Source organism: Musa acuminata, chromosome BXJ3-10 (assembly GCF_036884655.1).
Source record: "Musa acuminata AAA Group cultivar baxijiao chromosome BXJ3-10, Cavendish_Baxijiao_AAA, whole genome shotgun sequence".
In the NCBI taxonomy this organism is placed as follows: Eukaryota; Viridiplantae; Streptophyta; class Magnoliopsida; order Zingiberales; family Musaceae; genus Musa; species Musa acuminata.
Genome location: NC_088358.1, coordinates 25680028 through 25695579, shown reverse-complemented (window position 1 = coordinate 25695579; position 15552 = coordinate 25680028). Strand labels below are relative to the sequence as shown.

Sequence of the window (15552 nt, the reverse complement as noted above, 5' to 3'; positions counted from 1 at the left end):
AAGGGTCAGGAGAGAGAGAGAGAGATAGAGAGTGTGTTGCATGCGTGCACTTGCACGCACACATTGATGTGAACGTGCCAAATAATTCGGCATGTACGGTTGACCGAGTCCAACCGAAGAGGCCTACAAAGATTTGGAACGGACTGTGGCTGACGAGAGATTTGGATGTGGATGACGGCATCATCTGCGCTTGGGCTGACCAACCTGACTCGAGCACCAAGAAAGTAGCAGAAATGGTTGATTAGGTTACTACGTGTGTGTCTCATGCACTTGAATTCTCTACCGTATCATCGATGTCGAGGAAAAGCCATCAACCTGAAAGCTTCAGAGAGCTTATCCGATTGCTTCGGAAGTAATCAATGTTCTTCTGCATCCCTTCCGGAAAGGACCATATATAACATCATTGCCTCAGGACTTGATATATATAAAGACAATGAAGTGAAGTAGGGTGGAGAGCAGTACACCAAACGTGTAGACGATGAAAAGGGGAGGAGAAAAGAAATAGTGCGTCCACGACACAAAACCTCAGAGTAATCGGTTCCACCACGAAAGGCCTGCAAACCGATAATGCGTGATCATGTCATGGTGTTCGGCACTAATCAACTGCCGTGAATTATACGTTAGACGATCAAAAATCTGCTTGCAATTCTTCTTCCGATCCGATTCTTGAGGTAGAGCTGAAACCGTGTTCAAGCCTCCATAAACAATGATAAGGCATATTTTGATCCCAAGATATGTCATATTCGATGTCATACGTCAGGTCAGAATCCGTTTTAAGACGTTGTTCGACCTGCGTACTACCACGTCAATCCGAGAATCAACAAGAGGAATATCCCCACATGCTAAGTCAGAATCTGTACCGAGACGTTGTTTGACATATCCCGTCCGGGGAACCCGGGGCGATGTTGTCTGACACCGCTTCGCGTGTCCCGAGACGACGACCGATCAGAAGTGCTATCTCAATTCTCGAAGATCATGGGTCACGTCGAACCTGTGTGCAACCGACCCTCATACAATAGTATAAAAACCTATGGTCGGCATTCGGCCAGAGGGGAGGGAAAAAAATAATTGAACCCACAACTGACTTGCTTATCGGAGGGGCCAAAATCGGGAATCATTCGACGAAGACCATTTTTGCAGGCAAACAGCCACCCCCGAGCTACGAGAGCCTCGACCTGGAAATTGCCATCCAGTGAACGAAAGCGAGCTGCCAACCAGCCCGGGAACGGAGAGACGCTGCTCGACACATACGGGGCCCAGACCGAGAAACACTGATCAACACCCCGTTGCGAGGGCCCAGCCTACCTCAGCGTCCAACTCAGTCGGTAGAAGACTCCCGACATCGATCCGTGGACCGAGTCGTACTGACTCACCAGCCATGGCACATTTGTTCACCAACAAACATGGCTTTGTCCTCGTCAGGCATAGGTCGAAGTGAGTCCAACCCAAGTTGATCGATCAAATTTGACCTGAACCGAGTTTGTTGAGCAAATTGACCTGACCTGACCTAGATTGATCGACCCAAATCAAGCTCGTCGGAGAAATTGACCCGACGTGGCTGGTCCGTCAAAATTGTCTAACATAGGCATAAGACTTGAGATGATTCAACTTCTCGAGAAAAAGCGAAAGTTGAAGTCGAGAAGATATGTATATCTCTAAGTCACTTCTCGACGTTATCCTTCTCTTTTTCGGACGTGAGGTTTCATTCAATCGTTGCGTGTCACATAATTCCCTTTTGTCAACGTCCAAGTACTATGGTCACTTGCATGGCCATGAATGCATCAAGAAACCTCGAAGAAATAAGAAGAGAAGGGGGACACGACAGTATGATGCTGATTCCCGCTCCTCCTTCCTTCCTCGTACATGAAGCATTCCTTGTTCACGATGTGGATGAACATGTGTAGCCACAAGGAATCTTCTTAGAAAACATTAAAATACTCTTCACTGAAAAAACATTAGTCTTCTACTCTTTACTGAGAATCTTCTTATAAATACTAGGATGGACATTTTCTTAAATTTCTACACCTATTTTGAATGAAATAAATAGTTAATTTCAGAAAAAAAAAACTTATCATTCGATAACTAATGAAAATAAACCTTTGATTTAAAAAATATAAGAATGTAATTTATTTGGAAAGAGTTATGATGAAGATAGAACTTCTCTCGAAGATCTATGACCATTAGATGCCAATAGTCTTTGTTAAAAAGTGCGACAAAAATATATCTTATCGAGCCATATAGGTAAAATTTTTCACCATTTACCTATAATCTACTCTTTCCAAATAAATATGGATTATGTTTTAAAGCTCGATAACTTTTTTATCGGATATAGCATATGCACATTTGATAGTGTAACCGCTTATGATCTTTGAAAATACAAACTTTTATAGTTTTTTGATTTCATCTTACTACTTTTTATACTTGACGTAATCTTGTTGTGTGCCCATATAAGTGTCTTGCAAATAACATAATATGATAAATGAAGTATCAAACTACTTCAGATACACCAAATGCAAAATACTCTATCCGCTTATCCCTCTTCAGAAGGGAATGATGCCTAGAGAGAAGAATATACATCCACCATCATTCATCCGTGGGAGAACCATCCGTTCCTAGATCAGATACTGGCTTTTCACACTCAATAAAATGAGTTGTCGAATCAATATTATTAGTCAATGGGTGTGTGTGTCCGAGACAGGATGACGTCTAACAATGGCGATGAGAAGCCGCACAACCATGCAAAATCTTCACGTGCAGTGTGTTTCTTTAGCATCATGATGAGTTGGCGTCGGTGGAAGATGAGCACACACTTGAAAGAGCTAATTGCCGATGACACCTTCAAAGGAACGTAAAGGAAAAGTTAACTACAGGCAACTTCATCCTTAAAGTCGATAACAACGTTCTAATTATGAATGCTCACAAGACCCGTCTCTATAGTAAGGGGTGAGTTGGTCATGGAACGAAGTAAACATATGGAATAGTCAGCTCTACAAAAATATTAATAGACGATGGGTGTGTGTCCGAGACGAGGGTCGCTTCTCACGATGGCGATGAGAAGCCCCACACCCATGCAAAATATTCACGTGATGTGTGTTTCTTTAGCATCGTGATGAGTTGGCGTGAGTGGCAGAAGAGCACACACGAGAAAGAGCTAATTAATTGCCTATGACACCTTCGAAGGAACGTTCGGGAAAAGTTAACTCCAGTCAACGAGTCTGCCGTCCTAAACTGATCGATGCGTATCAAAGACTCCAATAGTTCCTTTGTTGTCGACGGCAACAAAGGAATCTTATAGCTCTTATTTTCTTACAATCATCCAATATCAGTCATGTCGTCGGCAACAAAGGAATCTCATGTTTCACGCCTACTTCATGCTTCTGATGAAGCATCAATCATCCTTAAGATCTTACATGGAACTCCCAACTAAGTCGACTAAACACGTTGATGGAATTCTCTTCTGCTGCATCAACGAAAGCGAATAAAATAAGGAGAAAAAGGGAATAAGAGGGTTTTTAGGCAGAAACCATCAAAGTCATTCAAAAGGAGGAGGCAAGGTGGAGGGTGGGGGAGGGGAGGGGGGCAGGGTTGGCTCCTGTCCGAAGAAGTGAAATGATGTTCCCCATGTTGGGTTCTTCTTATCCACGGCTGCAAGCCTCCAAACGGGTTACCAGATGTATTTATTAGATGCATCCCCTCTCGCTTCCTCCGCAGGTGGAAACAAAAACAGCAGCGTCTATGTTGACAGGGCGATCTCGAGCTGTCTGCAGCAGTCAAGTCGACGCGATCCTCGAGACGTCGCACTGACGCAGCATGCCGCTTCTTCATGGTAAGTGCATGAACGCACGAAGCGTGCAGTGGAGAAGTGCCAATAGAAAGTAGAGAGAGGTTGGCAGCACTACCAGATCGGTTTTGAGTCAAATCTCAAGATGCATACGAGTGCCAATATTATTGGCTGCAAAGTCCATGCTGACCAGCCTTCTTCTACCAACACTGGATGTTCAATAATTTCATCAAGAATTTTCCGAAACTTTGGCAAAAAGAAGCCAGGGAGAGTATTTTGGCAGGGTGAAGACCACACGATCATGATCGCAGTGACAAAAAGTGTTAAAAGCAAGCAGGTATGCAACTCCGGAACCTTGGAAGCTCTAAGATGGCTAAGATCAACCAAAACCTCAAGATACCATATCAAAAGCAATAAAAGCTCTCGAATGTCACATACTTCAAAGGTGACCAAGGATTTAACATGGAATGAGGTAACAACTTGGGCATTTCCATCGACAGGGTTCCCGAAACAAGTAGTGAGAGCTAATGACGTAATCTTACTAACGACGGGAAAGTAGTGATACAGAATAAACTCATACAAGAAGAAACTATTATTTTACAAGGTGACCAAGTGCACAGGGTTCTTCTAAAATAAACAGAATAAAATTGAAAGGCTAACTTGATCTAAAACCTAGATATAGAACCTTGGTCCAGGGTCTGGCACTTAAGAAACTTAAATTACACCATTCCAGACAGCAGGCATTGCCATGGCTTGTCATAGAGCCTGAAATCTGAATAATTTTCCATCGAGAAGAGTTTTGAAGCTCAAATCATCTCGTGGATCAAACATAAGACTACAGTATAAACACCTCGGCGAAGTTCGTTACAGAAGCTCGCTTCAACTGCTCCTCCCTTGCAGGCTGCCCTCTTTGTGACAACAGTTAGCATGCATAACATCAACTGCGATGAGTCCAGTAAAACTTACCCCACCAAGTGCAGATCAGGCTTTACAAAATGGCAATTAAGATGGTGACTTCACTTGCCGCTTCCATTACATAATTTGACTGACCAACCACAAAAGTTTATGCTGTTGAAGTCAGACTCAACCTGCCACAAGTACAGAAAAAGAAAACAACAAAGCAGGAGTAGATAAAGAAAACAGAACATCAATGTCCCCAAAGTAAAAAAAACTTTTAAGTGTTCTTGGAGACATGCCTTAAAGCAGGCTTCTGCGGAGCATCAGCAGTCACACTTCCATGAGCTTCGAGGGCCACTCCAAGTGCCAGGTTTGGCTTTAGAAAACAAAAGTACAACAGAGAAAATCATACAAAACAAATTCAGTGAATAATATCTATAATTGTTTATAGACAGTTGCAGAAGGAAAGCATGCACCAGAAGCAAGACCTCCGACACATCAGCCACACCATTTTGTGCTGATCCATTCTTCAAATGTTCCGTCTCTGGGCTGGTCCCTTGTTTGTCATCGTCAACTAGTTCTTGGCTGCCACCCACAATGGTACAATTACTTCCAGCAAACTGCTCCAGATCCACCTTTATCATCTCTGAATTACAAAACAAGTCTCCTGCCGAAGCTTCGCCACACTCCAAAAATGAGGACCCATTTGCAAGCTTCCTAGCGTTCTCATCTTTGTCGTTTCCACAAGATGCTTCCACACAATCCTCTATGCCCTTAACTGCCATCAAGTCCTTCAGACTATTAGCTCTAACATCCACTGAATCATTGAATATCACCTCTGGCAATGAAACATTAGCATTGTCATCAAGGAGCCCATTTTGCTTAAATGTGACATCCTTATGCAAAGCTTAACTGCAAAACATACCTGATATGTTATTGGTGTTACAAGAGAATGAATACATACCTTCATGATCTTGTTGATCAGTAGTTGGAAGTTTCTCATGAGTAGGGCTAATTGAAGCCCGTTTCTCAGGTTTATTTGGTCTAGCACCTGAGCAATCAGCATCACCTTTCCGCTTAAGACGACGCTCTGAGGATCCCCCTTCACATTCCTCCCCTATATCCTCACCAGAAGTTTTATCAACCAGCTGCTGGCAGATGAGCCTTGATGGACGAGGCCTCTTGTAACCCTCTGGAAACACATAAGAGGGTATTTGCTTTCTACGGACATGAGAAACATATAATTCCATCCCAGGTTTCCAGAACATATACATGTTCACTTCATGCCTGAACTCATCAACAGTTCCACGTATATCAAACTGTTGGCCTTCTTGTATCTTCACACCTTGTTTCCTTTGCAAGCCCATAAAGAAAGCACAATGCGAACACTGCTTTGAGGGATCCTCATACTCATTGGGGTAGGGATGGCACTGCAGCATGCCATAAGTGTCCCGTTCTATCTGTTTGAGAATAAAAATGGAACGGTTTAGCAAGAAAGCAAGTCGTTCACAAAGATGGAAAGAAACAAGCAAATCCAGTCCCTTTTAAATGCAAAAAGCCATAAATGAAACAAGATGCATGGTATAAAAAATGCACTGACCTGAAAAAATTGGAACTCACCTTCAGAGTCAACTGCCTCAACCGAGATTCAACCCATCCCTTCCATAACCGTAGATCCTCAGCATCAACAGCGACAATGTCAACCTGAAGATAATTTTTGTATGTCTCAAAGAAAAGATAGGGCTCAAACAGAGCCCCCCAACCTGCCTTGTTCAACTCAATATCCTGAAAGATAGAATAAATTAAATGAAACTGAAGTCAAACATCAAGCAATATTACAAAGTCATGGAGTACAGACTTCACAGATCTTGTTCCCAATTTGAAATTGTTCCATCATGACTCTCAGTGTGCTTGTTGATACATTATAGCTAGAATTCATGCATGGATATGCCGGAGTAATAATAGGCATATGATGAGTTCGATCTCGTGGGTTCTTACGTGGATCCCACACAGGGAACCCAAGTTCATCTTCCTCAATAGCACACAACATTACTGGATTTGGCCAGCGCCATTGTGTATAAACTCTGAAGAATCGAGAAACTAGCATACTCGGCACAGCGTTAGGATAAAGCTGGCAGACACGAGCAACCAATAGAGCCCAATTAACACCCCCAAGAAATCCAGTCACCTGAGCGAAGAAGGTAACAAATGAGTATGAAAAAATCTTTAAAGAATCACAAAAAAAAAAACTTACATTTGAATAAACTCCACGCCTCTTAGCCCAAAACTTCAAGCATCTGAGAGCTGTTCTAAAATTCTACAGGAAAATTAATTGATTCAGAAGATTACAAGCATGTATAGTAGTGCAAAAATCAGGATGATAACCTCAATATTTGGCACCAGCCGAAGAATTTGGTCTGCTACCCTGCAGCCATTAAGACTTCTAACAGTTGCCTCATCAACATCGTAAAGCACAGATCCATGGGAGATGTCCAGATCCTGTATGATTGGATGGTTCATTATAAATTCATTATTAATCTTATAATACCAAATAAGCCAAACAAGCATCTAAGTTAAACAAAATCAAAATTAATGGTGTTCAACGGCAATCTAAACTGACTAGTCATTGTTGCAGAGAGATCACAAGGGTAAACCCATTTTGAATCATAATACTTGTCTTGCCGTAGAACTTAAAAAGCAAAGAACAGATAGACGAGATTCACTAGCAAAATTTAGGAAAGCCATCAAAATGAAAACCTGGATAACGAAAGAAGAAGCACTAAAATGCCGGAGCAAACATCCGGTAGTCAAACAGCAGAAAGACCAACATGAACAAAAGAAAAGCCTTTTAAACATGCATCTGAGATTAAAAATAAGAAGGAACAGCAAGGATCTAAAAAATTCAAACTACACCGAAAGTCTGTGCCCTAGCCTTGCAATTTTTCGTGTAAAAAAAATTTCCTTTGATCTACAACCAATTATGGTCATAGGAGATACAAAAAAAAATCCACCAAGAAATAAAAAGATATGGTCAATACACATTCAAAAGATTTAAGACAAATCTCTAAAATTCAAATCAGTAGATGAGAGACAGGTAGTTGAGAATAATAGACAAAACAAGCAAACTTAAGGTGATATGAAGAACCCTATATTTGATTAAACTAACTTCAAAAGCCATTATTATCTAAAAAGCAGATGTAAAATATTAAATCCACAAAAGACAAAGCTCCACATGTCACTACCCCACTGTAATCTGTAAGTTATGAATATGTTAAGGACAAATTATCTATAACCAGCTTACGTCAACTTCCAAATACAACCTGCAATACTACTGTTGATCATCAAACTTTGTGGCCAAAACTCAAAAATTTTCCAACAGTCATATGCAAATATTTAGCATCCAGAGAAGTGAGTTGCAATGTACGCTCAGGGCTAACAGGAACATCTCAGTGTTTATGTAAGAAAGAAAATAATTTTATTCGAAAGCATATACTCTTCATATAGTTTTATTTTCAATGAAAAGCATAACAAACAAACAATCACACTGAAGAGCAAAAAGCCTGGTGACTCAAGCTCCCATCAATGCAGTTTTGAGGAGGTTCAGCCTTACCCTCATAAGCCACAGAAACTCAACATCAGGGAGATAGAAAAAAAAACTTGAAACCCTCTACAGATGATTTTGTATAAGTGTGCATATCCACCAGTAATGCACCTTTGGGGAGGATAAACGTACTTCCCTTGCAAGCAAAGATGTTACTTTCACGAACTGAACCATAGTCACCTAGCTGACAGTGGGTAAAGTACTTCATTTAATTTTTCCTCGCACAATTCTGTGACCAGTGCAACCCTAGACCAAACAAGATGGAAACGAACATTGATTTCATACAATCCATAATCACTTACCTTTGGGTCAAGGGATTTAGAAATCCAGCATAAATTATATAACAATGGAAGAAAACAATAATGGGTAGGAAACAAGTAGCACTCCAAGTACTTAGAAAAAAAAGAATATTCCAGTGGATTAGGTAAGCAAGAAAGAAATGAACAAGCAGCGTCTTAGCCTCTTAGGTAACATCAAAAGATAAAAGTGACAGTAGAAACTAAAGTAAAAGGAAAGAAGCTAGTGACTACTCCAGTAGAAGTAAAAACGGATGAATCCAGAGTAATCATAAGACGGAGGTCATATAGCTCAAATTAGTAACCGAAAGTTTATTGGTTCAACCTAAACTCACACACAACCTAAACATTGTGACTTGTGAGTATTCATGTCTATTTATGTACTCTAATAAGCATCCAAACAAAAAGTAACACAGGTCATCATATACACATCAATACTAGCGGAAGTACCACTCCTAAGAAAAAAAATTCAAGGAAAGAGCTACAGTAAAGCAACAAGATCACACCCAAAAATGCAATAAGACCAACTTGCATTAGGCATATAAGAAATACAGGCATAAAATACAATCAAACGCAACAGATTTTATGAGAGAAAAAAGCATAATAATAACAAATGCTCCTATCCCGATTCATAGCCCATTGAAACGCATCTATTGGGAAAATTTGGATAGTGAACAAGCAGGATAGCTGCAAATAATTAAAGAAAAATTAAATTTGTGGAGTTATAGAGAATTCAACTAGATCAACTAGGGAAAAAGGAAGAGGGTTAGTTTTTTTAGACCAAGGAAGAAACCATCCTTCACATTATGTACCAACCTGAGGAACAACCAACCGTGATATACTGGCATATAGGAGATCAATAGATATTCCATGAAATTTAAATTTCATAACAGGAACATGAGCATCAGGCACTGGCTGAAGTTCAGAAACTTCCTCCTTTTCAGCCAAAATGTCATGCAAGATAATGAAAAAGTCCTCCTGCAAAAACCACAAAAGAAGTACCATCGGTGAACAAGGTCTACCATTCATAACAAAAACAAACAAATTCAACCTCTCGGTTAACGTAGGAAGGTCCAACGCATAAAGTATCAATGTCAGCCCCAGGCCCATGAACCTGCATTAGGAAGCAATTTCAAGTATCATAAGTGTTAAATTATTCCAAAAATATGCTAATTTTAATAAAGTTAGAAATAAGAAAGGAAAAAACATGAACTTAAGGAGAAGAATGCTGTAAAAGAGAACAAAAACATGAGAAAGGAACATGAGCAAAATAAAGCCGTGTAGCTTAATAATTACAAAAGAAACGCTGCATAAGAAAACAATGTTCACATAAAAAGTCTTATTCCCACCATCAACAACATGCATTAAACTTCAACCATGTAATTGTAACTACAATCATGGTCTGACTAACACTGTAAGCCCAGTACTATTCAGTAAATCATTCATTATTGTAGTTACTTCTAGTGCTGCTGGATTGGTACAGGTTGATATAATGAGTGGTATCGTATCAGTCCCAAGTGGTGATCGAAATTGAAACAAACCGGTATTTACAAACTTTGCCTGACATTATGTGCAATTTACATTATTAAATAACTAGTGATAAAATAGGCGTATCGAATCAGCTCCAAAAGGCAGACCTATGACACAAATATGATTCCAAGTAAAATTCACATCTCAATTTTCAACCAATAGAAATAGAATTCTTATTAGTAGTAAACACCAAGGTTTGTCGTCTTGTACCAAACAGGCATATGCAGCTACCGATAAAACAGATAGTGGTGGAGAAAGAGGAGGAAGGAAGGGAAAGAAAAAAGGGCAGACAGTGGAGGAAGGAGGAAAAGGAAAGAAGAAGAGAAGGCGATGAAGGAAGAGGATGGGAGAAGAGGATGCCCTGGATGAAGAAGAGGAGAAAGAAGAGAAGGAATAGAAGAGGAGGAAACATACCCAAAATAGAAGGTACGCGATGAGTGATTGATGGGTGACAGTAACGACTCACGGGTGCATGTTGGAGAAGTATGTCTTTGGGTCTTGCGCTGTTTTTTTTTTCTTTTTGTATTCGTTGAATTGGACCACCCGAAACTGGGGCAGCTCACATACCGATTTATGCCCAAACCGATACGAATCGCCCATTCCATACTAGTCCAAGCAAACACAATTGTATGTCAAAGGGGATTCAAGAAACCTCTTTATTTTGGGAGAGGAGAAAAAAGAGGTAAATGTAATTTATTATTCCAAACAATTTAAACGATTTCACATTCAATCTGAGATAGAAGTTGTTTAAGTATGAATGAAGATGCTCTAGGCAAAAATGGTCCTAATCAATTTCTGCAGTTATTTCTAGCCAAATATGGTTACACAGAACTACAGAAGTGTATCCTTACAAGCTGTATATCTGGCTTCGTATCCACACTATCGTGGAAGACATCCAAAATACAAGTTGAGGATATGACATTTCTGACATCTTCTCGAATGATTATTAACCTAACTCTGTCAATTCAGTTTAATAACTGGTTTTTCACTTTACAAAAACTGAAAAATGAACATAATTCTTAATTTGCATATTTTCAAAAAAATTAACTTTCTGTGAGAATACACAGAACCAATTAAATGAAAAATACATACTAATATAAAGATAAATCAAGGCCTCCCCAACTAAAATCTCCCTTTTGTTCCCAATCAGCTCAATCTTCCATCTCGACAAAATGGAGAACTAAGATGGATTAAATTTTAAAGTGCTTACAGATTCTCCACTCCTAAATCAAATTTTATGTCAGAGAAGCGATTAAGGCAGCAACACAAATGGAATCCTCGACTGAAAAAAATGACAAGTTTCTGAGGTACATACATAATAAATAATTGTATAATAATTAAAACATATATATATATATGCCATTTTATACAATCCCCGGTAAAATCAGCAGAGATAAAGGACAAATATGACCAACCAATATCAATTTGGCTCATTTCAAAATTTCTTTTAGCCAAAAAGCCAATGTAGAAAATCATGTTGTGTCCTACAAAGATCTACCACCAAATTCAATCAAAGAATTGCATCTTGCCTTAAATAATATCGAACAAAACATTTTAACTTACTCAAACAGTTACCATTTAATTTTTCTGCAAACAAATTCAACACTGATATGAATCTTGCAGAGATGATTCAAAAATTACCATCAAAACTAAGATTTGCAAGTCCTAATACTAAAGCTTAAACTAGTCATGATCTCCCAACATCACTGAGCTAGCTGAAACTGACTAAATCTGCAGAAGTTGGCAAATGAAGCAGTTGTAACTGGAGTAGATGTCTCTCAAACATATCAATTACTGCACATACTTCATCATTTATAGACAAAGCTGTTCTGGGCCTTCCCATGTTTGCGTATATTAATGACTTTAAAATTAAAAAGCTCACAGTACAGAAAAAATTAATAAAAGCAACATATTTCCAATACACTTGTGCAATTTTATCCAAGGACTGAGGGAAAATCAAGATAGGATTGTAAAAACTTGATATGTTTACTATCAAGAGACATGTTTACCATTAAGTATATTCAATCACTGAAGATCTCACTCTCGATTTGGTAGATGTTCTTGTCCAAATATATAGTCAAGAAAGGCTTAACTAAGACCACCCAACCCATATCTCATGCCCTAGCATTAAATTCAAATGTAAAAAATTAATGCATTAAAAAGCTTAATTATAACTTACCCCCAAGCGATAAGAACCAAATGTAAAAATGACAGCATTCGCCTCTTCAACCATTTGATCGGAGTAACCCCTTTGACGTGTTAACTGCTTCACCCAGCTTTTGACAATCTGGGAGGTGCCAAATATAAATTGAAAAGAGTGGATGTAATGGTATCTAAACAACAGTTGGATCGTACAAACTGAAAAAAATGCTGACCAGCCAGCTTCACAAAATAAAAGAATTAACCATGGTTATTGAGTCTAAAGCACAATTGAAATAATAAAACATTCTCAATATCAGCATGACAACCTGTTTAAACAATCAGCAGAATAATGCTTAGGAGACTAAAAAAACACATATAGAACAGAAAATACAAATATAGTTGAGAAAAACTCCATAAAAGAAAATATTCTCCTTTTATGTTTCTAAAAAGAATAACAAAACACAATACAACGACGAGCTTTTCTTCGGAAGCCAGAAAAAGCAGATCATTTAAAGGACAAGCACATCAAGCTTAAGGGATAGTTTGGCCCATGGAGAGGTAAAATTATCATCACAGTTCTCACACGACAAAGTTAATCTACAGCAAAAACTGACTAGCCATATTTTACCTACTGTCAAGACCACCAAAACTGGTGATCTTCAAAAATTAATCTCTGCAATTCAGACATATATCCTCAACAAAATTTTCTCAAAAAATTCAAAACGTCCATATTCATTCCATATTCAAAAATTAGTCATGAAACTACTTCAGTTCCTAAACTACTTCATTCCATATTCACTCCTCAAAGAACCTGGTTTTAAACTCGAAAAACATCAGCAAAATGAGCCGTGATAAGCAGCATCCACTATGATTACCACATAAAACTACTATTTGTTAAATATAAAAACCACGAAAGTGCCTTTCTCCTAGAAGCACATCCTAGACCAAATAGATGTATTAACAAGGTTTTGAAATCTTTGATTTTCAGAACAATAATCTAACGTCAGAATCTCACTTTCACTTAAATGAAAGCTTGTATCACCTTCAATTGTACATGGGCAACTTTGGAAACTGCATTTGCCTATTACAGTAATAATAGCCTAAAAAACAACTTAGTGTACTACAAGACTATGTTGCCAATATGAATTTGCAAAAACAAGAAGATAGATTTAGAAGCACACCATGATGAAAAAGTAATTAACTGAGATCTAGGTTACAGAAATGAGCTGTTTAGATTGTAAAAAATGAATATCATGATAATCCACACTACCAACAACAACTAAAACCTAGAAGAATAAACATTGGTGCATCATATGGCAAATTATTATAAAGTAGGAGACGGCATGACTTGGATGATCCATGATCACCATATATTAATCAATCATAGAAACCATTCTCATTACAATCTAAATTAATCTCCTTGCTAAAATTAAACACCATGTATGGAAACCAGATAAAAGCTAAAGATGGTGCTTAAGAGGTTATAAATGCTTATGACAAGTTGAGAACCAAAAAGTGAGCTCATGCCAGTTAGTGCCACATTACCAGCCAAGGCAAAATCAGATAGTAGATGGAACTAGGCTATATTGTTAAATGGTGGAAAAAGATCCCAAGAAGACAAACTATCACATGACAATCTCTAACAGTATCACCAACTACCCCATTGATAGATAGATAATTACTAGAAACCCAAACAAAGACAAGAAAAAAGCACCTGCCAACTTCAAGATCCAATATATTATATCAAACCCAGAACTACACAAAGATTATTTTTACATCAAAATTTTACAATACAGTTCCTTTACTAAAACAATTCTACTGAAGATTTTCATGAGAGATGATTTGTTCAATTCATATAACAAATAAGATCATAATTAAAGAAAGGTAATTACCTTATCTATTTCTCCTAAAACCTCCTCTCTCTTGGTAGCTTCTTCACTGATCTCGTGGAGCCCGGCATCAACCAGGAACTTTGAGGATAAGACCATATGCAGATGCCATATCAAGAGAGAAAACATAAGTAAAATTAGAATGTGAAGAAGTTTGGTTGAAGGTGAAGAGAAGGAGAGAATAAAAGAGAAGGCAACATGTGTACTTCTTCAAGCTCAATTGTCCTCTTGAGATCAGTCTCAGTAGGTCCAGCTGTTGAGATCGGCTTTGTTATACCAAACTGTCTTGAAGCAGGCGGAGGTGTGCTAAACTCTTGATCAGAACTACCCATCGCACGATCTCAGATGTGAAACTACGAAACTATCCGGTTTTATGAACGGTTCTAGAAGAGCTTCAAGGAAATAGTTGACAAGATAAGACGCAAAGACAGGAGGATGACTAAAGATCTTCAGTACAGCAATAATCAAGAACCCTAATCTCCAGGCATAGATGAACCGTATCTGAATAACAAACGAGGAGATAAATAGGAAAAGATCGCTCTTCGAGTCGGATCACCAAGGGAGCGGAATCAATCGGGACAAAACCAAATGAAGAAGCCCTAAAGACATCGCCGACACGACCGCTTGAACAAAGATTTCAGAAGTACGGGTACCTCGATGCCCTGGTACAGCAGCCACGACAAGATCTAAGAATTCCAGCAATTGTTCACGGGCGCACTTCAGTCAGGAAAGAAGGATCCACCCAGATGAAGGGGAAAAAGGAAGTCTCTTAGTTTTTTTGGCATGTATCAAGAACGTCTATCTATTCGAAAGGAACCCTAAAACCAAATCGGAAACGAAGAACGGTGGGCACTAGCCAAGAAAGGGGAATCTTTTAACCTCGCCACCACCACGGAGATCGAATTCGAGACGGGATCAGAGAAGGAAAGCAAGGCAAAGAAAGGAAACCTAAAAGTTAGATCGAGACCCGCGAATCAACCAATTCCGCGGAAATTATTCTAATCCACAACGGGAGGGACGAGGCGGCGAAGCCCTAAACGCGGATCCCGTGGCAGCTACTCGGGATGATTGTGGCGGCGGCGGCAGCGGCGGCGATTCGACGCGAGAGGAGAAGCGAGGAGGAACCAAAGCGCACGCGGGTGAGGGGGTAAGGTGTGAGAAGGGGGGAGGGGGGAAGAGGGGACGGATCCACCACCACGCGGTGTCTTCCCGCGGCGATCGAGCGGGGTGTTGAGGTCGGCTGGGGGGACGGGGAGAGGGAAAGGGCAGGGAGGCGAAGGCGAGGGGAGGCGTCGTTTGGTGGTGGTGTCTCGAAGAGGCAGGATACCAAAATATCTCTATACATCTACAATGTTGTCCCTTTTTTTGGTAGGATTTGGTGGCGGAAGGCACGAAATAATCACGGAGGAGACATTC

General features: G+C 39.5%; 1 protein-coding gene across 2 annotated transcripts; it reads right to left on the bottom strand.

Moving 5' to 3' along the window:
- Positions 1–4299: 4299 nt before the first annotated feature.
- On the bottom strand, positions 4300–15442 carry LOC104000875 (nuclear poly(A) polymerase 4). Of its 2 annotated transcripts, none has more exons than XM_009423019.3 (13): positions 14343–15442; positions 14140–14217; positions 12285–12392; positions 9627–9689; positions 9392–9553; positions 7064–7177; positions 6933–6995; positions 6537–6866; positions 6299–6463; positions 5643–6138; positions 5187–5516; positions 4978–5054; positions 4300–4869 (listed from the first exon to the last, which is right to left on the bottom strand). In XM_009423019.3, the coding sequence occupies exons 1-12, from the start codon at positions 14466–14468 to the stop codon at positions 5002–5004; spliced, it is 2088 nt and encodes a 695-aa protein (XP_009421294.2). In that variant the 5' UTR covers positions 14469–15442; the 3' UTR covers positions 4300–4869; positions 4978–5001. The 2 variants fall into 2 exon arrangements, with proteins under 2 accessions (XP_009421294.2, XP_009421292.2); XM_009423017.3 differs by having other exon boundaries at positions 5167–5516; positions 14343–15441.
- Positions 15443–15552: the final 110 nt, after the last annotated feature.